General features: G+C 43.2%; 1 protein-coding gene across 3 annotated transcripts in view; it reads right to left on the bottom strand.

The window, feature by feature from the left end:
• Positions 1–7031: 7031 nt before the first annotated feature.
• WDR33 (WD repeat domain 33) overlaps positions 7032–25242 on the bottom strand; it is a 162431-nt gene continuing 144220 nt past the window's right edge. For all 3 annotated transcript variants that reach the window (XM_040348866.1, XM_040348865.1, XM_040348867.1), the window contains 6 exons: positions 21152–21242; positions 20594–20981; positions 11225–11388; positions 11019–11111; positions 10218–10424; positions 7032–8515 (listed from right to left, as the gene is read on the bottom strand). In XM_040348866.1, coding sequence (XP_040204800.1) covers positions 8313–8515; positions 10218–10424; positions 11019–11111; positions 11225–11388; positions 20594–20981; positions 21152–21242 — 1146 coding nt within the window. In that variant the 3' untranslated portion in view covers positions 7032–8312. The remainder of the gene's footprint in view (positions 8516–10217; positions 10425–11018; positions 11112–11224; positions 11389–20593; positions 20982–21151; positions 21243–25242) is intronic.

Raw genomic sequence — 25242 nt, 5'->3', positions numbered from 1 at the left:
TCATGGTGGTTGACGGGTCCTCGAAAAAGTCTCATTGTATTCCACTGGAGAAGTTGCCCACATCCAAAGAACTGGTATTCATTTTTGCTCGAGAGATCTTTTGGTTACATGGGCTACCCAAGATTATCATCATACAGGGGTAGCCAGTTTGTCTCCAGGTTTTGGCGAGCCTTTTGTGCACAGTTAGGAATTCAGCTTTCCTTCTCCTCTGCGTATCCCCCGCAGTCCAATGGGGCTGCAGAAAGAGACAACCAAGCCTTGGAGCAGTTTCTACGTTGCTATATTTCTGACAACCATAACAACTGGTCAGATCTTGGGAGGAGTTTGCTCACAATAGTGCTGTTAATGCCGCATCCCAATTCTCTCAAATTATGGCGAATTATAGTTTCCAACAATCCATGTTGCCCGACTCTTTTGTTCCTCAAAGAATTCCTGCATTAGAGGAGCATCTCCGTGATCTTCGTTTCACTGGATGAAGCTGACTGATGGTCCGCCACGCCTACACACCATCGGTTTGTTACTCTATCTTGACTTGTTGTATTTAATATGCTTGTTTCTATTATACAATTTTTATGTAATTTATAGACCCTCGAAGAGGCCGAAGCAGGTCTAGGAAACCAAGAAAGGGCCCTAGATCCTCCTCGATAAATCAGTCTGATGCATTGGGAGCTGATAATGAAGAGGAAGAGCGCCATGTGGGTTTTTTATGGAAGGAGCAGTCGTCACAAGATACAACTGTCCCAACCAAAGGAATTCTAAAACATACAGGAAGAAACGCAGGCACCAAGAAAGGGAAGAACGAACAAGAGAGACTTCAGGAGAGGCCCGATGCGACCAGAAACATGCAGCCATCAAAAGGATTAGCTCTGACTATGAACATATCCGATAACCCCGAAAGGATGGAAAGAACTAAGCTGGACAACACAGTCATCAACCTTTCAGATTTTGATCTTCAGGAAAGACATACCAAGCTCCTTAAAAGCGGCCTCTCCTTTTTACCGACCAATCTAATGAACAACTTTGAGGTCTACAAAGATATCGTATTATTTCTAAAAAAAAAGTATATCTGAGACAAATACATCATAGACCCACTCTTGAGCCACTGTCATCAGAACTGAATGATCCCCTGGAACAGATTGCTTAGGATATGCTCACCTCAGTGAATTGGCCAATAGCCCCCCATCCCTCCCCCCCCCCCCCCCCCAGATGAACCATGGAAAAGAAGCGCTGAAATTCAGATTAAATCAAAGAAAATGCCCCCCTTTAAGTGAGACAAGTGAATGAGGGTTTTTCTCGATCTTATTCAGGACGACTTATCTGACCTAGACTGGACAAGCAAACCCGTTGATAATCTGGACTGTGATGACAGACAGGCACTTGAGGAACTTAAGAATGCACCGGGAGTTATCATCAAAAAAGTGACAAAGGGGGTAATGTTGTACTCATATCAGAAACAAAATATTAAAGGGAAACCAGAAGGCAACTGCTCTGATCAATATCTTTAGCCATGCGTTACTCTGGCTAAGATATATTGATGATGTACTACTAATTTGGCAGGGCACCCCCGAGGCCCTTATACATTTTATTGAGGAACTTAACCAAAACACCAGGAATATAAGTTACCTTCAACTGGGACCCACAACAAATTTCCTTTCTTAATCTCCTTATAAAAGTGGAGCAGGGGACACTCACCACGAGTACCTACAGAAAGGAAACGGCAGTCAATACGCTCTTGGAAGCAACTAGCCACCACCCAAAATCCCTAATCAATAGCATTTCAACTGGGCAATTTCTGCAGCTACACAGAAACTGCAGCCAGGAACAAGACTATAGAGTTGAAGCGGAAGATCTCTATGAACAGTTTATTGAAAGGAAATATTCCCATAGGACATTGATACGGGCAAGAGGAAAAGCATCAAAAAGGCCACAAACTGACCTACTCCGTCTAAAGACGACCCCTTGAATAAAGAGACTGATCAAGTCAGGATTATTACCCCCTATGGATTACAATGGGAGGCTGGTAGAAATGTGCTTACAAAACACTGGCACTTACTAACTAGATCACCAACACTGTGCGACATTGTAGGCCCTAGACATCTGATGGTGGCTGAACGAGCCAGAAATCTGGCGGATGAACTCGTTAACTCAGAGTTCCTAAAAAACACCCCATGGAGCTGGCTCACAGACCTACCGGCATTGAAAGGAATGTACCCATGTGGCAAATGCAGTATCTGCAGCTTGATAGAAAGAACCAATACCGCTGATGGACATAAGACATTCAAAATCAAGCATTTCATTAACTGCAACATTGAGAGAGTTCTATATATGCTGCAATTCCCGTGCCGCATGCTATACGCGGGCAAGACAAAGCATAAGAGGGAAGGATGATGAAAAACCAATCGCCAAACATTTTCTTGAGCAACATGGCGGTCAAATTAAAGGCCTACGGGTCAAAGGGATCTATACTTTGAAACTCTCCAGTAGGAGAGGGGACTTTGACACTGTCCTAGGACAGCGTGAAAAAGAATGGATTTTCTGCCTAGGGCCTATGGCCCCGAAGGGGTTGAACAACAAACTCAATTTACAAATTTTTGTGAACCCCTAATTATCCCAAGTAAATTGATCTATTCCTAGTGCAACTATGATTGACCTTTTAAACATAGTTGCATTCTTCACATGGCCGAATATGTGTGTATCCATTGCCAACTGGACTATAATTTTTTGTATATATGTATCTGAGACTTTCGGAATTCATGAATCTATAGATACAACTGATATCAGTAAATGCTTTTTGGATCTAAATTTGATGAAAAATGTAAATTTCATTCTATGCATCCGATTTGTTTCTCTTCAAAAACTCCTCTTGAACTGACATAGGAGTGCATTCTTGAAAACAACCACAAGATGGCGAGAGATTGCCATCTGAATGCACTCTCAGCAACTAGCCAGCGAAAGGGTTAATACTCCTAACCCAAGGACTTGTTCCGCCCCCCCAGCACCTGACTTTTACTTCCTCTTTGGAGCCATGGGAAAAGCCTAAAAATCTGGGGGGAACAGTTACCCTGAAGAAGTTCACAACTCCAGTGAACGAAACGTCATCGGTCTGAGGGCCACAGCACACCCCCAGACACCAGCCGCACACCCCCAGACACCAGCCACACATCCCTTTGATATCGTCAGAAAAAAACTCCCATTATTGCTTTGGAAAAAGCAAGGACCTGCAAGAGACCTCTCAAGCTGAATCCAGTATTTTGCTATAACTGTTGCCCTACGAGCTCTGGGAGCATTTGGGTCTATGCTGAAACCCTCCTGCCCTCCCCCTTCCCCTCCCTGGTCCCCCTAGAATTTGGGGACCAGACCAAAAACTCACAATCCAGGGACATTCCGATGGTAGCCTCACACTGCACAAGGCTACCTAAGCTTATTGTGAGCACCGGAGACCTGAAACTAGCAAGAGCTCCTGCGCTATGAAGGTATAGCAAGATCAGCCACAGTCACATGGAGAATTTCTCCAGCTCGCAGGAATAGCATTTTCAATAGCCTGGAAGAAACTACCTAGACCAATAGATATTTACAGTCTCATTACTTACAAAAAGAATAGTCTTTTCCTGCGATCAACTCACTGTGAGTAATAACATCTATTGCTGTTTGGAGATAATCTGCTCTATTCTTAATCACTGTATTGATTACTATCAAATAAGGCTACAATATTAGCTATTACGTGACTTTTTATCCAGCACGCTGGCACATTTCTGCATATTATACTGCCATACTAGCAGCTTGGGACTTTTCATGCTTGTCCACTGACACAAGATTCCGGTGGGGGTCTTCCATAAATGGACTTGTTTTACTGTTAAACAAACCTGACAGCTCTGTAGATCCTGGCATATGAGACAAAGGAGGCTTTATAGTGGGTCTGTTTTGGCCAGTACTTGGTAAACCTCACATGATTATTTCCTCCCTTCTCTTCCCTCCTGATCCCTTGTATAGAAGTTCTAGTTCAAAAGTCTGAAGATATTTTAACATACACTTCATGTATGATTAATGTACTAGGCTACTACCATTTTTGGGGGTTCTCGGGCACTGAGGCAACAAGGTCTACAGGGTGTCTGTATGTTCCAGTCAGCGGCCGGCACCCATTAAGACCTTTCGTGTAGCTCCCCTGATCCTGCCAATGGTGCCTCCTCCATGTGTCATGTCTGTGACATTAGAGACAACTTAAGGAAAATATTGTGTGACTTCTCTGTCTTGTAGGTGTGCACACCCGTGGCCACCTTGTTCTTAATGTCTTTTAATTCCATATACTCTGCGCATTATCTCTATGTAATTTTTGTATATTATATTTAAGCAATAAAGTAATTTTCTTATATAGGTGGAGATCGCTGGCTGCCCCACCCCTTTGTCATTATCTGAACTTTACCATTCTCCCCCCATTTTTTCTACTTGTTAGTTGAGTTCAAGACAAACGGGAGAGGCGCCATCCTCATCGGGTGAGTCGGTACCCCTATGCTGCATGTGTATTGAATGTCAATGTCATTGGGTCTTCACACTGTGGCCCTCCAGTTTTTCAGGAACTACAATTCCCATGATGCCTAGTCATGTCTGCGAATGTCAGAGTTTTACAATGCCTCATGGGATGTGTAGTTTGAGAATCCCTGTTCTACACACTGGTCTCTGGATTTGATCTGAAAACTCTCCCCTTTGTTTTTCAGGAGCTATTGATATACCTCCTCCTTTAAGACTTAAAGGGGTTGTAAAGGTAAAAAAAAAAAAAAATCCCCGAAATAGCTTCCTTTACCTTAGTGCAGTCCTCCTTCACTTACCTCATCCTTCGATTTTGCTTTTAAATGTCCTTATTTCTTCCACACCAGGGAGAAAGCCTTGCATTACTGTGTGGAGTTACAGACAGAAGAACAGGAAGTGAGGATTTCTCAGAAGAAATAAGGACATTTAAAAGCAAAATCAAAAGGATGCGGTAAGTGAAGGAGGACTGCACTAAGGTAAAGGAAGCTATTTAGATGATTTTTTTTTTTTTACCTTTACAACCCCTTTTAATATCCTTCAGTTTCTACTAGCCTTGTAATTCATTCCCTTCTAACCATTCTAATGCTGTGCTGTAGAGGGATCTCATGCAGGGCTATTTCATTGTAAGATTGGTTGCCTGATCAGACACTTTTTTTCCTCCAGTGTAGTCTCTTTTCCTGAAGTTAAGGGTTAAAAATGCAAGCCTTGAGACTTATTTAAGCATACACCCATGTGAGGACTTTGTTTTGCCTTCATGGACTGCATCTGCGTGCAGGCAGTCCCCATTCATGTCTATGATTTCTCCGTAAGGGAGAATGGTCCATAAGCTTAGCAAAAAGTGGGGTAGTGTGATATCAATCACCTGAAGGTACCAGCCTATAAATACTCAGTCTCTGTGTCCTGTAATGTACAATTTGACATCCATATGGGTGTGTGTTTCCAAACAAAGTGTGTGTTCAGAGACTCGCACCCACACAGATGTCAAATTGGAAGCAGCAGCTTTGTCAGTGCAGCCATTTCCTCCCATTTGACATGAATGGCATTGAGATTTTATGTTAAAAAAAATATATATTTTGTTGTACAATCCAATAATATCATCTGCTTTTTGAATCTCTAATGACTGAAAAGAAGAAATTCTACCCAATTTTAACTGGCACCTTAGTGCTATACAGGGCAAAAGGACAGCAAAAAGTGTGAAGATGCCAGGGCCCTGTGGCATTTAATTACACGTCTGCCTCCAAGTTTGATCTAGCAGGCATCTGCAGTGACTTTTCCCAAATTTCCCTCATCTAAGCAAGCAGTCCTGAAAGGTTCCCATTATTATAACTACCAAAAAGTCTAGTGCTCTAGATAATGTCTCTGATTAAAAATAAACCAATATACTACCCTCCTCTTAAACATCCTGTTCTGGTAGAATTCTGAAACCTCTACACATTCATCCAAGAACATTACTGGAACCTCTTCTATTTCATTATCCACTATATGAAAATATGTAAAAATGTGTCATGTACTGTATATACACATGTACTCGTAATAACTGGGAGTGTTTAATGTGGTGCAACTGAAAGGGAAGAGCTGTTCCTCTTAACACTTTATAACTGTAAGAGCATTCATCTAAAACACTTACAGAAAATAAAAAATATTACTCAGCAATTTGACACACTTCTGCAAGTTGGCAGATCTACCAGTCTCTATCAGAGTCTATGTACCAGGTTCTTCTCGGCCAGTTTGATGCAATGAAAAATCACCAGTTTCTTCTATTGCTCCATTTTGTGGAGCAGACAAAGTAGATTTTGCACTGAAGGGAAGGCGTGGATTAGGCCAGTGCAAGAGGTTCCTTGGTCCTGGCCACAAACAGCGGTAACTTGTTATTGAATGTGGAGGCCAGGATATCCATGTCTGGGGTTAGCCCCCTCTGACATATCAGGTTGAAGATGTTGGGCTGAAGAGGCTCTGTTCCCTATGGTTCAGGCAGTGACAGGTAAATGAATCCACCATTCAATTGCCCAGTCCTGGGATGTAGACAGCAGACCACAGTGGACATGGTTTCTCCATCCATGATATGATCTGGCTCACTACATTCAAGGCTGCATGATTCTTGGTGCCCCTTTGGTGATTCATGAAGGCCACACTGTGGCCTTGTTTGAATGCACCCTAATTGGGTATCCTTGCAGAAAGGGGGTCCAGTGGTGAAGATTCTTGTGGTACTCTGAGCTCCACAATGTTGATGGGGAGCTTGGCTTCCACAGATCACGATCCCTAAACTGTAAGGGACTGGAACATTCCGCCACAGCCTGAAAGATTGGCATTTGTCGTAATTACTTTCCAGTGATATGGAAGGAACGACTTACCTATTATTAAAGGCTAGGATGGCGATTCGCCAAACTAGAGCAGGGAACTCCTTGCTTGGCTGGACAGCATTATAGGTAGGTTGAGAGAAAGAGCCTCATTGTCCCATGCCAACAAGATCTTGTGTTGGAGAAGGAAAGTAAGCAAATGGAACAACCTTAAAAAAAGAGACAACTATGAGACCCAGAACTTTCATGCAGAATTTCACAGAGCGCGTCTCTTATCTCATGAGCCAAGCATTAGTTGTGAGAGAGTAGATTCTACTCTGGAAGGAAAACTTTTGCTTGGGATGTGTCCAGGATTAAACTTAAGTATGCCAAGTAAAGTGAAGGTTGAGAGCAGACTTTTGGAAGTTGATCACCAAACCAAAAACTTGAAGAATCTTAATTGTTGTGTGGATGTTTCCAGATAACTGGCAGGGAGAGAAGTAGTCCTTCACAAGATGATTATCTAGATGAAGGTTTCCAACCCCCGTGCCGCTGCCTGTTTGCAGCCAGGCCACGAAGGCTGCACTGTCTTAGGTATTCAGGGTCTGGGTTTCATAGGGATGGACTATAATTCTGGACTTGTCTAGCACCCTGCAGCTAAAGCATTGCACAAAGTGCCAATGTGTGCGCCCCTGCAGGATGCAGTACTTGAAGCAACATTACAGGCTGTCTCCACAGCATGGGGGCACAGGGACTGTTCTCAATGTTTTTTACAGAGGTTGCACTAGAAGACTAAAGAGTTGATTGAAGAATCCGAAGAAAAAATAAACTAGTAAGGTTAAGAATAATTTCTCCGGGAGAAGTGGTCCATAAGCTTAGCAAAAAACTGAGGACTCATTGAGTGGGGTAGTGCGATATCAATCACCTGAAGGTACCAGCCTATACATACTCCGTCTGTGTCCTGTAGTGTACAATTGGGGGATGAAAGACAAGTCTACTAATGTGTCTGATCAATTGTCCCCCCACACACAGTGGCCAAAAAGGGCGACTATCACCTCATGCCTACAATTCGCTTAGGGGAGCATCATAATCAAAAGATACTTTAACATACATATTAACAAGATATTGTTTAACAAAAAGGAAGTAAAACAAGAAGAATGTTTCCATTATTTGTTGAGAACTTTTACATTCTGCATTTCTTACAAAACAAAACGTAACATCTATTTAACTGACAAACTGTACAAACTTTTGCAGTTTTTTTTTTTTTCTCCCAGTTTTTGAAGGAAGAAAGGGCAGGAAGTGACAGCTGCGAGGACCTTAGCACTGATGGAAAAGGACTTAAAACAAAAACAAGAAAAACAAATATGGTTGATTGCTTCTTTCCCTGGAGTTCTATGTTGTTTCCAGTGTTCCAGCAATGAATATAGTTATAGTCACAAGCACAATCCTCTTCAGCACGGATGTCACTGCCATCCTTAAAAGTCCTGTTATGTTTGGTCCAATATGGACTCTTTATCGACTCCTCCCACCTCCGCTGCTACTTCCACTCCCCCGAGAGCCTCCTCTCCACTGACTAGAGCTTATACTGCTGTTAGATCCAGATCCTCCTCGGCCCCAATTTCCCCGAGAACCCCTTGTGGAACTCTCCTCATGTTCTTGGGAGCTGGAACGGCTTAGTCTTTGTGACCGTGGTGGAGGTCCAGACATTTCACGGGCTGTTTGGTATAAAAACAAGAGGCAGGAGAAAGAGAGTGAATATCTAGACACTTTATGGTTTTAGATGTGTTCGGTTACTTTGCGTTAAAAAAGAGAAAAATCATATTTTTAAATACCAAACACCATAATCACAGAAATAGATGGGGGGATAATCAGATAATCTTCATTATTTACAAAGTACAATGGTGTCTATTACATTAATCAGCCAGAAAACCTTGCTATCTTCACCTTAGTTGAACTTTGTTACTAGAAGTCTGACTTCCATGGCCATCAAGTGTGCTTTTATAAGATGGGGTCAGGTAGGAGGGGAAGGGGCTTATCTCAGAACTCAGGACCTTGATAATAAAGTCAAAGTGCAAAGCTTTTTGGATAATAAACCTTGTGGTACCCTTTAAAGCAGTGGTTCTCAACTCCTGTCCTCAGAACCCACTAACAGCAGGGCTGTCTTAATGAGAGGGCACATCTGGGCACTGCCCAGGGGCCCCTGCACATTTCCCAAAGCAAGCTGGTCCTTGAGCCCACACTGCCCTGAAATTGGGGGCCCCGTGATGGCACTGAGAGTGATAGAGGCAAAGGGGAGGCAGTCTGCCTCCTACCTACTTAATGTCTTTACCTGCACTGTCGTCATTGTAGGGGCCCCAGAGCATTACTTTGCCCAGGGGCCCATGATGCCATTAAGACTGATTAGTACCTGGTTTTCAACATAAATTAAATAAATCACAGGTGATATCATTTGCTGCTCAGTGATTGCAGTATTCTAGCCTGCATCTCCCCAAGGTCATACTTAAAATCTGGCCTGTAAATGGGTCCCGAGCACAGGATTTGAAAAGCGCTGCTTTAAAGTGAATTTATCACACATTTAACATCTAATAAAAAGTAAAACTTCTAAAAATAGACAGTGCACGTCTAGGTTCTGTGGAAAACCACACTCATTTGTCTCTAAATATTAAAAGAGATGTTTGGGATTCCAAAAACACCTATACTCACCTAGGTGGATGCAGCACCGATCCTAGCTGCATCTGTCCCCCACTGCTTCTAAAACCAAGAACTGAGCAATCAAAGACCGCCAATTGTACAGTTCTCGATCTTCTATGAGTGGCTCCCTAGCTCTGCCCCTCCAGCACTCACTGGAGCGCTGGGCTGTGAAGGGGGCGGGAGCAGCTGGCCTAGTCTCCCAGCAGCACTGAGAAAGCTGCTGGTCCAGGCATCTAGGTGAATCGCAAATGTAAAGTCAAGATTCTTTCCTCCCACTCTTCTTTTTTTTTTTATTGCCCCCGCCCGACCTTCCTGGGTAATTGTGCTGGAATATCTACCTGCTGTACTAATATTTAATATAAGGATTTTGATTCCATCTATCCTATAGATATCAATAATGTTTTCTATGTCAATTTGTATAAAATTGTTCATGTGACGAATTGTGTATTTGCATCGCTTGTACTGTAAAGATCTGAGAAAAAATTCTTGTTAAAAAAAAAAAAGTCAAGATCTTTCCTGAGCCTTGCTCAACTGAATACAGGTTACAGTAGTGCAGAACAAACTGCACGTCTGTGATCCCCAGGAGAAGTAGAGCCAAAAAAGCTTTGGCCCTACTTGTCCTTTAACATTTTGACTGAAAATAAACAGACAATCCTCTACAGACTTCGAGATCTTTTTTCTTAGTAGTTCACAAACAACTTCTCATTCTGTAGAAATCATGTCTACCTTTCCCAGGGTCGTCTCCTGGGCCTCCCATCGCATCCATATCTCTAGGATCAGGGGTTCCAGGCCCATCATGCCAAGGTCTTTTGCGTGGTGGTAGAGAAGCCATGTCCATGCCTTGTAAAGAAGATGAACGCTCCCTGCTGGCTGGAGAGTGACTTTCTGGGGTTGGAATGTCCTGCTGAGGACTGTCCTGAAAGTGATCTGGACCTGATTGGAGAAAACAAGAATGTACATATACAAGATAAGCTTACCTAAAAGTTTTTTTCAGATAGTGTAAGTTGTAAATACAAAAGAGAATAAATTATGTGCCTATAACAAATGCATGGAGCATTCTACTTCAACAGTGCTTATATCAGTATACCATATTCGTTTTGAACAGATAGCATCCCTTCAGAAGGCAAGATCACTTCTTGGGTGTTTTTTTAATGGATTAAAGCCAACCTTAAGGCAACTATATAGAACATTCCATTTAGTCTAGTGGTTATATTTTATAAAGCAAGGAATGTGACATTCAAAAGTGATGAATAACTCTATAACAAAAACACATTTCTTGGGAAGGTTTGTATGCAGCGAATGTCACAATGACTACTGTATAAATGTATTTATAAAAAAAAAAAAAAAAAAATTATCAGATACCAAACCAAAAAAATATTTACACTTACTATAAAATAAACCCAAACCCTTTTTATGGTTTTGTATGCATTACAAGGTAAAGTGAGGATATCTTGTTCATGACAGAAAAAAATAAAATAAGAAAAACCAAGGTCTTCTCTAAAGATAGAGAAACAGTAAAATCCTTACCCTCATCTCTGCTTTGCTCTCGAGACTGGGTATTAGGCCCCCGATCTGAAACCGGAAACCGATCTGGGGTGGGTAGAAGTCCTTTTCTTGCTTCTGGTTGAAAAAGACAGGTGACAAAAGGTATCAACTGTACTAGCTGTCCACCAACCAAATTACATCTACAGTAATGGTTCACAAAACAGCTTACATACGAGGTGACAACTAACCTCTCTGAGAACCTCGACCGCGACCTCTAACAGAATCCCGCCCTCTACCAGGTTCATCCTTCATATCATAGTTGTCATCAGGACCAAATTCATCTGAATTAAAGAATTCTTCCCTTCCTCTAGAGCCACGACCCTCATGTCTCGAAGGACCAGACCTGCGGAAACTAATTTTAAACAAAACAAATGAAAATCGGTCTTAAAAAACACTAAAATGTTTGAAAGATTTTGGTTTCACTAGTTTAAGTTAGAATATGCATCATGTGATTTAAAGAGTAAGCACAAAAGGCTGAACCAAAATCATATTTCTACAAAGGTTTTGATGTGTCAGAAGACTATATTTTGTATGGTTCTACATAGAACCCGGATGCTCCCAAAGGATTCCATGTAATTAATGCCATAGTGGAGAACATGCCAGATTTCTAAATATGCACCAGGTAAACATTTACATGGTGATTCCTTCGTTCTGCACAGGTGGACAAGAGAGGTATATCTGTACTGAGACTACAGTAATGACTCACTCCTCTGCCCTGCAGGGGAGGGGAGGGGAGGGGATGTAGATCTCAATTAAGATTCCAGTGATGATTATCTGATTTACAATGAGTGGGTGGTGGTAGGAGTAGGTCTCTACAGAGACTCAAGTGCAGGGCTCAACAAACCCTGGGCGCCAGGTTGCATTTGCGACTAGAATTGGCGACCTGGCATCTGGGGCGGCACAGCTGGGGTATCCTGTCTCCGTGCTCCCCCCTGCGCGATTGTGTTGGGCCACGCCAGCCGGTAATTGAGGCCGCGGCTTTGCGGCCTTCTGCAGTCCTATGCTTCATTCTGGAATCTGGTGCCCTCTTGTGGTGGCAGTTGGTATGACAAGACAACCAGCAATGCTAATAGAGCTTCCCCTGCCCGTCTCCTTCCCTTTACTTAGAACCCCCAAACATTATATATTTTTTTTATTCAAACACCCTAGAGAATAAAATGGTGGTCATTGCAATACATTTTGTCACACCGTATTTGCGCAGCGGTCTTACAAGCGCACTTTTTTGGGAAAAAATACACTTTTTTTTAATAAAAAAATAAGACCACAGTAAAGTTAGCCAAAAAATGTGTTTTATATTGTGAAAGATAATGTTACGCCAAGTAAATTGATACCCAACATGTTAAGCTCGTGGAATGGCAGCAAACTTTTACCCTTTAAAATCTCCATAGGCGACGTTTAAAAAAAATCTACAGGTTGCATGTTTTGAGTTACAGAGGAGGTCTAGGGCTAGAACTATTGCTCTCGCTCTACCAATCACGGCGATACCTCACATTTGTGGTTTGAACACAGATTTCAGATGAATGGCGTCTGAACTCATGTATGCGTTCACTTCTGCACATGAGCTTGGCGGGACGGGGCGCGTTCCTGGCTCCTAACTTTTTTAGCTGGCTCCTAGATTCCAAGCAAATTTGTCAAGCCCTGCTCAAGTGGTTATTGCTTCATTAAACTGCCAACAAGCTGTCATGAGCATTCGATTTAAAAATGCATAAAATATCCCCAAAAGACATAAATAAATGCATTTTTTTAGACTTTCTTATGGTCATATATGTGTCTGTTGTACCATGTACTTTGTATTACTTGCTTTGTGTGAACTTCCTAGTGATCCTGCCAGTCCCCCTACTTTCCCATTTCAAACTGACCATTCTAGGCATGAGATTACATTCATCTTAGCATGATCAGTTTTCTAATTGTGCTGGGAGATTAGGCTGCCCATCCTCCAATAGTCAAACATGTGCTGACACGCCCCCCTGCACAGTCATTCACTGGGAAAACCAGTGTACTGCTGTTCTCCAACCCCTCACCCTATAAGCCCCTTATGCAGCTGTGAACAGAACATTTAAATAAAAAAAAAAGTAAAAGAAGGCTATATACACATATCATATATATATATATATATATATATATATATATATATATATATATTTTTTCACACACAGTATCTCACAAAAGTGTTATCTTTTCATGTGACAACACTGAAGAAATTACTCTTTGCTACAACGTAAAGTAGTGAGTGCACAGCTTGTATAACAGTGTACATTTGCTGTCTCCTCAAAATAGCTCAACACACAGCCATTAATGTCTAAACTGCTGGCAACAAAAATGAGTCCAAATTGGGCCCAAATTGTCAATATTTTGTGTGGCCCCTATTTTTTTCCAGCACTGCCTTACCCCTGTTTGGTATGGAGTTCACCAGAGCTTCACAGGTTGCCACTGGAGTCCTCTTCCACTACTCCATGATGACATCACGGATGTTAGAGACCTTGCGCTCCACCACTTTCCGTTTGAGGACGGCCCACAGATGCCCAATAGGGTTTAGGTATGGAGACATGCTTGGCCAGTCCATCACCTTTACCCTCAGCTTCTTTAGCAAGGCAGTGGTTGTGTTGGAGGTGTGTTTGGGGTCAATATTATGTTGGAATATTGCCCTGCGGCAAAGTCTCTGAAGGAAGGAGATTATGCTCTGCTTCAGTATGTCACAGTACATGTTGGCATTCATGGTTCCCTCAATGAACTGTAGCTCCCCAGTGGCAGTAGCACCCATGCAGCCCCAGACCATGACACGCCCACCACCATGTTTGACTGTAAGCAAGACACGCTCGTCTTTGTACTCCTCACCTGGTTGCCACCACACACGCATGAAACCATCTAAACCAAACAAGCTTATCTTGGACTCGTCAAACCACAGGACATGGGTTCCAGTAATCCATGTCCTTAGTCTGCTTGTCTTCAGCAGTGGCGGAATTATCAGGGTCACACCAGTCGCACTTGCGACCGGGCCCCTTGGTTCCGCCACTGTAGGGGGGGCCCGCCGCCACCCGGGAGATAGTACATTGGTCATTTACCCGCCCGCACTTGCGAGCACACTACAATTTCCGCCCTCTCTGCCCATCCTCTACACCTGCACTCACGGCACAGTACCCGCCGGCTCCGCCCGTCCTCTCCTCCCGCACTGCCCATCTTCTCAGACTCCGCCTGCACAAACTGGTACTCACAGGCCCCACCCATCCTCTCTGCTCACCCAAGGAAGACCTAGCAAGGAGATCTGCAAGTGGGTGGCACCCATCCCTTTAAATCAACACTGCCACTGACCCCTCCCCCCACATCACCACCACTACTGCCACTGATGCCCACACCACCACTGATACCCCCACATCACCATCACTACTGCCACTGATATCACCACCACTACTGCCACTGATGCACCCACATCACTGCCACTGATGCCCACCCCACCACCACTACTGCCACTGATGCCCACCCCACCACCACTACTGCCACTGATCCCAGGCGCCACCGATTCCCCCCCCCCCCCAATGCTGACACTGATTCCATCCCCACCACAGCCGCCGATGCCACCGAGCCTATTCCTCCCCAAACGATCCTATCCCCCGCCACCACTCATCCCAGGGGCGCAACTACAGGGGTCACAATTGCAATAGTGCACGTTGCCCCTAAACACCTGGATGGGGGGCATTTAGAGGAACAAATCCCCTCCATTTTTCTCCTGCCGCCACCAAAAGTCTGCTTCTCCTCCTTTCCCTCTGATAGACAGATAAAATAAAGAGGATTTGTTCCCCCTCCTATCCAGGTCCTGCTGCCCCCGGGATCAGTGGGAAAGGCCCTGGCCGCAGGTCGGGGGGCTTTCCATGGTTTCTTGCACTGAAGGTTCTAGTTACGCCTCTGGTCTTCAGAAAACGGTTTGCGGGCTTTCTTGTGCATCATCTTTATAAAAGACATGCCCCTGTTGACGTCTGTATTGGAACGAAATGTTTCGACTTTGCATTTTGCTCCCCATATTGCTTTTAAGAATTTATGAACTGTGATCACTTTATCATGTATGCTAGTTTTTATTATTAAAACCTCCTTTTGACCTACACCATTGGAGCCCCCTATTTTTTTCTTCATGAATTTGTGGAAGATACGTTTGAGTTCTCTCCAGTTTTAACGCCCTTATCAGGGTTGCAGCTTGCCTGAATCAGGCACACATAGATGTCTGTGGATCCCTATGATTGCCATATCAACAACTTAGCCGGGTCTACCATATCAGAGTAATCTGTGGCTGAGGAACATCGGGTCTATCCGTCCTTTTTGGTTTGGTCGCCAATCCATCATTCATTGGATTCTCGTTGACACATTTGTGGAACAGCCGTTTGGGACACCCTAAGCTCGATCGATCTGTTGTTGTATGACAGTCGGGCCCAACGCCTCTGGTAAGCGCATATGTATTTCATCATTCATCTGCAGATTTCCCATTGGGATGTTTTCTTCCATCTAATGACATCTTTTTGATTATATTTATTTATGATGGACACTATATTTCCTAATTTTGATTATATTTGAAATTTTGTTGATTGTTTTTCAAGTTTTTGTTCACTTTGCTGGATATTTATTGCGTAGAATTTTTTTCTAACATACTATATGGTCACACCCTAATGGGTACACATAGTGTTATCATGACTCATATGTAGCGCTACATTATCATCCTCATTCCTTCTGTGACGACAGCCATGCAGACCAATTTAATGCAGTGTGTAGCGTATGGTCTGAGCACTGACATGCTGACCCCCACCCCTTCAACCTCTGCAGCAATGCTGGCAGCATTCATACGTCCATATCCCAAAGACAACCTCTGGATAGGACGCTGAGCAGGTCCACTCAACTACTTAGGTCAACTATGGCGAGGCCTGTTCTGAGTGGAACCTGTCCTGTTTAACCACTGTATCGTCTTGGCCACTGTACTGCAGCTCTGTTTCAGGGTCTTGGCAATCTTCTTATAGCCTAGGCCATCTTTATGTAGAGCAATTATTATTTTTTTCAGATCCTCAGAGTTCTTTGCCATGAGGTGCCATGTTGAACTTCAGTCTTCCAGTGACCAGTATGAGAGTGTGAGAGCGATGACACCAAATTTAACACACCTGCTCTCCATTCACACCTGTTACCTCGTAACACTAACGAGTCACATGACACCGGGGAAGGAAAATGGCTAATTGGGCCCAATTTGGACATTTTCACTTAGGGGTGTACTCACTTTTGCTGCCAGCGGTTTAGACATTAATGGCTGTGTTGAGTTATTTTGAGGGGACAGCAAACTTACACTGTTATACAAGCTGTACACTCACTACTTTACATTGTAAAAAAGTGTCGCATGAAGATATAATAAAATAGTTACAAAAATGTGAGTGGTGTATTCACTTTTGTGTGTGTGTGTGTGTGTGTGTGTGTGTGTGTGTGTATACACAAACCTTTTGCCTTTCTTTTCTAATTTAAACTGAATAAGTTATCTTACAAAGTAAGAGTTCACATACAGTGCCATGAAAAAGTATTCATACCCATTGAAATTCTCCAAATGTTGTTATGTTACAACCAAAAAACGTAAATGTATTTTATTGGGATTTTACGTGATCGACCAACACAAGGTGGCACACAATTGTAAAGTGAAAGGAAAATGATAAATGGTTCATTTTTTTTTACAAATAAATATCTGAAAAGTGCAGAATGCATTTGCATTCAGCCCCTTTACTCTGATACCCCTAACTAAAATCTAGTGGAACCAATTGCCTTCAGAAGTCACCTAATTCGTAAATAAAGTCCACCCGTGTGTGTGCAATTTAATCTCAGTATAAATACAGCTGTTCTTGGGAGGCCCTTAGAGGTTTGTTAGAGAACCATAGCGAACAAACCGTATCATGAAGGCCAAGTAACACACCAGACAGGTCAGGGATAAAAATTGTGGGGAAGTTTCAAGCCGGGTTAGGTTCTAAAAAAAAAAAAAAATATCCCAACTTTTTGAACATCTCACGGAGCACTGTTCAATTCATCATCCGAAAATGGAGAGTATGGCACAACTGCAAACCTACCAAGACATGGCCATCCACCTAAACTGACAGGCAGGGCAATGAGAGCATTAATCAGTGAAGCAGCCAAGAGGCCCATGGTAACGCTGGAGGAGCTCCAGAGATCCACAGCTCAGACGGGAGAATCTGTCCACAGGACAACTATTAGTCATGCACTCCACAAATCTGGCATTTATGAAACAGTGGCAAAAAGAAAGCCATTGTTGAAAGAAACCCATAAGAAGTCCTGTTTGGAGTTTGCGAAAGGGAATGTGGAGGACACAGCAAACATGTAGGAGAAGGTGCCCTGGTCAGATGAGACCAAAATGTTACTTAACCTAAAACGAACACTGCACATCACCCTGAACACACCATCCCCACAGTCAGACTAGGGATGAGCTTCGTGTTCGAGTCGAACGTATGTTCGACTCGAACATTGTATGTTCGATCGTTCGTCGAAATACGAACAAAACGGGTCGTTCGCACCAAATTCGAGTGACGCGCCACGGCCCATAATTCACTGCGGCATTGCGTGCTGATGATTGGCCAAGCATGCACTATGACCCGCATGCTTGGCCAATCACAGCGTGTAAAAAACTGAGAGCCATAATTGGCCAAAGACAGGGTGGCTTTGACCAATTATGGCTCAGGGGGTTTAGTACACGCCCCACACTATAAAAGGCCGCCTGCAGGGCGGCCTTGTGTAGTGTGTTGCGGCAGTTAACAGAGAGAGTGTCATTTTTTTGCAGGGAAGATAGAGCAGGCAGGCACGCTAGTCAGTTAATGTTACAGTGTGTAGAGGATATATATACATCCCAGGTGTTGTACATATATTTATACACTGTATAGCTTATCTAGATCAGTTCTTCCTAATTTACTGGCAGGCAGGTGATTGTGCTATTTAAAGACATTATCACAGGCATACTATAGACACCCAAGCAGGTACTATAGACACCCAGCAGGTAGAATATGCAGGAGCAGTGATTTTAATGATGCTTAAATAAAAAAATAAAATATAATGAAAAATTCCTTTAAATATTGTACCTGCTGGGTGTCTATAGTTTGCCTGTGAAAACGTCTTTGAGAACCTGGGTCTTGCCCGAGGGAACATGTATCAATGGAAAAAAAAGTTTTTCAGGAATCCTGCTCCTGAAAAAACTACCGTTTTTTTACTTTTTTCCATTGATACATGTTCCCTGGGGCAAGACCCGGGTTCTCAGACGTTTTACGACAATAACTTGCATATTAGGCTTTAAAATTAGCACTTTTGAATTCGAACGTTCGAGTCCCATAGACGTCAATGGGGTTTTAAATGTTCGCACGAACGTTCGGTCCGTTCGAAGGTTCTGGTGCGAACCGAACAGGGGGGTGTTCGGCTCATCCCTAAGTCAGACATGGTGGTGGCAGCATCATGTTGTGGGGATGCTTTTCTTCAGCAGGGACAGGGAAGCTGGTCAGAGTTGATGGGAAGAGGGATGGAGCCAAATACAGGGTAATCTTTGAAGAAAACTTGTTAAGAGTCTGCAAAAGACTTGAGACTGGGGCGGAGGTTTACCTTCCAGCAGGACAACCACCCTAAACATACAGCCAGAGCTACTAAGGAATGGTTTAGATCAAAGAAAATTCATGTGTTATAATGGCCCAAAGTCCAGACCTAAATCAAATTGAGAATCTGTGGCAAGACTTAAATTGCTGTTCACAGACGCTCTCCATCCAATCTGACAGAGCTATTTTGCAAAGAAGAATGGGACATACCTAAAAAGACTTGCAGCTGTAATTGCAGTGAAAGGTGGTTCTACAAAGTATTGACTTAGGGGGGCTGAATACAAATGCACACCACACCACACCTATTTGTAAAACATTTGGAAAATCATTTATCATTTTCCTTTCACTTCACAATTATGAGCCACTTTGTGTTGGACTATCACACACAATCCCAATAAAATACATTTACAATTGTGGTTGTAACATGACAAAATGTGGAATATATCAAGGGTTGTAAATACTTTTTCAAGTCACCAAACACTTTAAGCCAGTATTCAGCCTAAAAGATGGAGGTACCCAAGATTGTTTTTAGCTTCTTTCAGTGTTATACTACATGTCTTATAGGCATCCATTTATAGTCCCTGCAACCAGAATACAGCATTTTTTTCTTCCAGTTGAGGTTAGGAAATAAAGGCAGACACTGGATTGGAAAAAAACAGACTCCCTTCACTCCTATTCTTATAAGTCTACCTGTTTACAAACAAGTATTTTTTAACGCGGAGTTCCACCCATATAAAGGCCAGCAGCTTTAAAAAGTGCAACTGCTACTGCTGAATCCTACACTCACCTGTCCCATGGTCCAGCGATACAGGCAAACAAAGCCCCACTCCTCTCCCTGACGTTGGCATTCTGACTGTGGGTGCCCAGCTGTGGCTTCACAGCTGGGGGAGAGGTAAACTTCCTTCCGGAGCCCCAGGAAGAAGTGGGAGCTGGGTGCCTCTAAAAAGAGGGTATTCGCTTTAACTCTATGGTTGAAAAACATGATGCACTCATGGGTGTCCGGCGTCCGCTGAATTTTTTTCAGGGGGGGGGGGGGCGCTTCGGCGATACATACCCTTTCTTTGACCGCTAGCGGGGGTTAAATTGTAAAGAAAAAAACACCCCACTGTGCCCCCTGCATCTTTTAATATCTCTTTGTCATTACCGTGTACCCCCTCTCCACAACTGCACCTCTGGACCACTTTACATTACACAGCACCCTGCATCACTGGACCCCTTTACATTACACAGCACCCTGCACATGATGCCATACGGAATGCAATCTGAAGATTATTAAATGTGAGGACTGATTTTTTTTTAATATGCACTGTGCAGGACATTAATACATGAGTTACCATGACCAATGCAGGACATTTACCCCCCTCCCCCCCGCCTCCATGCTGCATATTAAAAAAATCAGTCATCATCACATTTAATAATTTTCAAACTGCATCATTCCATATGGCATGCCGCATGCCATCAGCTTAATTTAGTTTAGTGCTTACTTGCAGTGACACTGTCACGACTGATGCAGCTGTGCTGTGCGATTGTAATGAAGATGTTGTTGCTGGTTGGTTTCTCCTTGGCGGCGCTGGCTCCTCTAGCAGGCAGCTCCTCCCATCATTTCCAGCCATGAATGAAAATCACGCCGGCAGGCGGGGCTATAAAGCGCGATGATCATATTGGCTGGCACCGGCAAACAGGGGTGGGCCGCTGGAGCGGAGTAAATGCAACACAGACACTGACAGACATTATAGATGACAGTGACAATCGGCGGCCCTGGCCCACTGATGTGCGGGAGGTGGCGTGTCATTGTCAACACACTTTTAAGATTCCGGGGGGGGGGGGGGGAAAACGCCCATGGATGCACTTGGAATTGTTGCACTCTGGGGATGCTTGCTAAGCTAGTGGGTAAAGGATCTTATTGATCCAACCCTTATAAGAAAACGTTATTTTAATCTTTGTGCTACTATATATTACCTTTCATCTCTTTGTCCACGAAACCTCACATCGTCTTCTCTGGGATACTGGTCATCCGAGTGCCTCCTCCCCTCCCATCGGGTTGAATCTCTTTCTCGATCAGGGTAATCTCTTTGATTGGGGGGATATTGTGGGCTAGAACCTCCTCGCCTCCATTTGTCATCTGGTAATGCAGAACTTCCACCTCTCCCATCAAACTCATGTGCACGTGGTCCAAATCGATCATCTGTGAAGTATTCATCAGATTTCTCGTGTACCTCAGGGGCTGTACCTCGTCTGTCCGAAGGTGCTCTACTGTCTCTGGAGTCCATCCACTCTTGGCCACTTCGGAAAGGACTTGGCTCACGTCGTCGTTCAGGCTGGTGGTTTGTAGGGCCACGTACATCACCTGAAATTAAATAGGGATTTTAATTTTGTTCCTCTTTCTGGAATACTGTGGCCTTAGTGTTAATTTTCAAATATTCTCACTAATAATGTTAGATTAAAAAAGTGAGGGAATAAGATATTGCCCAACAATACCACAACATTAAAAAATACTATAAATAAAATAAATCATACCTTTATTAGAACTTGGTCCTTGTCCATGTGGAGGTGCACGACCCTGTGGTCCTAGGCCAGGTAACAGAGGAGGTGGAGCTTGGCTTTTGCCCTATGAAACAAATAGAATACCAAGATAAGTTTCTACTAGACTTTGCACTTTATTATAATAGGTATGAATATGTGTATAAATAATACATTCAGTCATTTGAGATTTAGTACCGTATATTAGGGCTCATTCACACAAATGTGTGCCCTGTGCTGCTAAGAATCGGCAGTTCCCTGCAGCAGGTAAGCACAGGTGTGTGCGATTAGCTGCAGCCAGCAGCCTGTATAAATCAATGACAACAGGACTTTGGTTGTGTAAGTGGAGATGCCAGCTGAAGCTTAGTAGAAGTTGGTGATGAAGCAGGATAATGACCCTAAGCATGGAAGTAAATCCACTACAGACTGTTTTTTGGAGTGGCCCAGCAGAGCCCAGCCCTTAACTCCATAGAGATGATGTGGAATGACTTCACACCAGACATCCTACAAATGTGTCTGAGCTGAAGCAATTGTGTCTGAGCTGAAGAAATTGTGTAAAGAGGAAAGGTCAAATATTCCTCCTGAATGTTGTGCAGATCTGATCCAAAGCTACTTACTGAAAGCACTTGCTTGAAGTCACTGCTGCCAAAAGAGGGTTGACCAGCTATCAACTTCAAAAGGTTCACTTACTTCCCCCCCAGCACTGTGAATGTTTATTGGGTGTGTTCAATAGAAATACACGGAATTAGAATGTTTTTTGTGTTATCAATCTAAGCACATTGTGTTCGTCTATTGTTGTGGCTTAGATGAGGATCACATCACATTTTATGGTAAATAACTACAGACAACCAGTTAATTCTAAGGGCTTCACATACTTTTTCTTGTGTATACACACACACACACACACACAAAGCAAGGTCCATAAAGAGATGGATGAGCGAGTTTGGGGTGGAGGAACTGACTAGCCTGACTTCAACCCGAAAAAAAAAATGGGATGAATTAGAGCACAGACTGCGAGCCAGGTCTTCTCGTCCAACATTAGTGCCTGGCCCCCCCAAATGCGCTTCTGGAAGAATGATCAAACATTCCCATAGACACACTTCTAAACCTTGTGGACAGCCTTCCCAGAAGAGTTGAAGTTGTTATACCTGTAAAGGGTGGGCCAACTCAATATTGAACCCTACGGACTGAGACTGGGATGCCATTAAAGTTCATGTGCGCGTAAAGGCAGGTGTCGCAATACTTTTGGTAATAAAGTGTATGTTTATATGTAGTTGTGATTTGTGCACTATTTTTTTGTAATGAGAGAACTATAGAGGGTTAAGTGCTGAACACTAATGTGAACCAGGGCTAGCTTATAGTCACACCACACAGACAAAAAAAAAAAAGATAGCAGAAAATAACCAGGCAATTAGCATTTTTTAAAGGAGGTCGGTAATGGCAGAACTTTTATTTCCCTCATTGCAGGTTTATTTTAACACCCTCCCATCGTTAGTAATACACAGAGTGAAGCATGTACTACTTAATAATAAAACTGTATACTGGCCAAAATTTAATTTTTAATTGGCTACATTCCAAACGCATCAAAACAAAAAGGTGTGCAAAGTCTTAAGCCTCATGTGATCGGCTGTGCTCAGATCCGCCTGTCCTTTTTTTAGGCGGATTCGATCTGGCCACCTATTGACTTCTATGGGCAGGCGGATATCAGAAGAGATGGGTCCGCTAACACCCGCCTGCCATCCAATCCGTCAAGATTCACTCAACACAGATGGTTGGGGATGCAAATGCCATCCGTCCAGCGGATTGGAAGAAAACGGCTGTCTGTTTTCATGCGATCTTGCCATAGAGCACAGCAGAGCTCTGACAGGTCCGTCCCTGCACCGTGAGTAGAGACAGACCTGTCATCCACCTGCTCAGTGGGGATCAACGATGCAATCCCAGCTGAGCAAAGCGGAGTCCATCAGAACGGATCTGCTCCATGTGAAAAGGGCCTTACAGTTTGTTTTATTTATAAATTAGTATTTCCAAAGTAGAAAATGATATCCTCTGTCAGCATACGGCAGAGAAAGTCCCTCCTGCTGAATCACAGGCAGAACTTTCAGATGAAAAACTGTAAGATATTGAACATCTTGTTTTGATGGGCCTGGAGTTTGCTTAGCAAATTGAAACTGAAGTTTTATTTGGGCTTTATGCTGAGAGCAATACAGTGCTGTCAGCTCTAAACATGCTAGTTGCCTGTCATACCAGATGTATGGCTTTAATACTTTTTGAATCACTAACCTGGAATAAGCATGCAGTACAGTCAGAACCTCTAAATTTGCATAATTGGTTTGGTTTCAAAATTTAAAAAGTCAGTTTGTGGGGAAAATTCAGGCGATACGCTGGTTTCTTGGATAATGGATGGCTTTCCACTGAGTACTGTCCACAACAGGGGGCTACGATTTAAGCTGCCAACGCATACCAAACATTTCAAGCAGTATGCTAAATTTATCTAGAGCTCTTTTTCAACATTTACATCAAGCAACTTTGCAAGGAAAGATCAAACCAGTTCCCCTCTAACTGAAAAGTGAGCCATTGCCTAAAGGGCTCATTCACACCATACATGCATTAAAACTGATGGGGAAAAACTGTGCAGATTTAGCTTGCAGAGACATCAGTTTACATGCGTGTTTTTATGCACGTTGACAGTTTTCCCAGTCCATATTCCCATGACACACATTCCTGGAATTAGCTGTTAAGGTACCAGGTGCTGTAGAAACCACCAGCTGGATACTGGAACATATACAATATAATGTAAATATTCACCAGCACACCAAGGATTTTCAATTACTTACAATTTTTTTATTTATGAAAAGAGGATCGCATCACAAACAGTGTAGTGCAACATTTCGGAACCATGTAGGATTCCTTCGTTAGGCATTACAAGGTTTTTCTACCTGCACGTGATACCAGTGTTGTGGTGTGAACAGGGAACATAGAGAACAATTGTTTTTTGCGCCCTTGCAAACCGCGGGCAGAAAGACTGACGTCTCTGCACCATGGTGTGAATATGGCGTTTCTAAAGCCAAAACATATATTTTATTGATTTTTTTTTTTCCAAAACACACCATAAAAATATCCTTATACAAAACAAACCACATGTGAAAAAAATACCACACTAAATCCAGCATTATATATTCCAATCTGACTCATCCCTCTGGTCCAAAAATGTTTTTGATGGATAGAGTAGGGAAGGGTTAGAACACCTTTTTGGTATTGTTTTGCGGTCGGTTTCCCTTTGAAGAAAAAGTGTCCCCATTGGAAGATATATCCTCTACAATACATTTTATATTGCACACTTTCAGTTAAAGCCTGAATTTTTTTTTTAAAGTCAGCAGCTACAAATACTGCAGCTGCTTACTTTTAAAAGAAGGACACTTACCTGTTCAGGGCACCCGTGATATCCTTACCCGAAGCCGACCCATCCCTCGGCTTCAGGTGGAAGCACCGGCATTTCTAGTAAGGGAATCAGGAAGTGAAGCCTGGTTCCCTACTGTGCAAGCGCGAGTCGCGCTGCACGTTTTGAGTAGTCCCTGCTGTCTTCTGGGACCTGTGTGTCGCCCAGAAGACAACCGGGGGGACGAAGGAGGGGTCAGACATGGCATAGATAGCAGCAAATACTGCGGCAATCTTTTGTCGGAAGTGGGAGCAAATACCTGTATTAGACAGGCATCTGCCCCCCCCCCCCTCCCTGAAAGATGCCAAAACGTGACACCGCAAGGGAGGAGAAATCCGGACAGCGGAGGTAAAAATTTTGGGTGGAACTCAGCTTTAAGGTGACATCAGGCAAATATAGAGAAAATCTTCAGCCAAACAGAAATAATAAGGAGTCACATCTATTCCATACTTTATTAAAAAATTAGAACTTTGGCAATTGATACAGTTTAAAGTGGTTCTAAAGGCTGAAGGTTTTTTTTTCTTTTACCCCAATGCATTCTCTGCATTAAAGTGAAAAAAAAAAAAACTTTTTAGTGCAGCTCTATATCAGACACCCCCCCCCCCCTCATCTCAATCCAGTGCTGTGTATAAGAGCAAAAGCACTCTCCCTC

The sequence above is a fragment of the Rana temporaria genome, chromosome 4, assembly GCF_905171775.1.
Source record: "Rana temporaria chromosome 4, aRanTem1.1, whole genome shotgun sequence".
Lineage (NCBI taxonomy): Eukaryota > Metazoa > Chordata > Amphibia > Anura > Ranidae > Rana > Rana temporaria.
The sequence above is the reverse complement of the archived record's forward strand: the minus strand, read 5'-3'. Positions and strand labels throughout refer to the sequence as shown.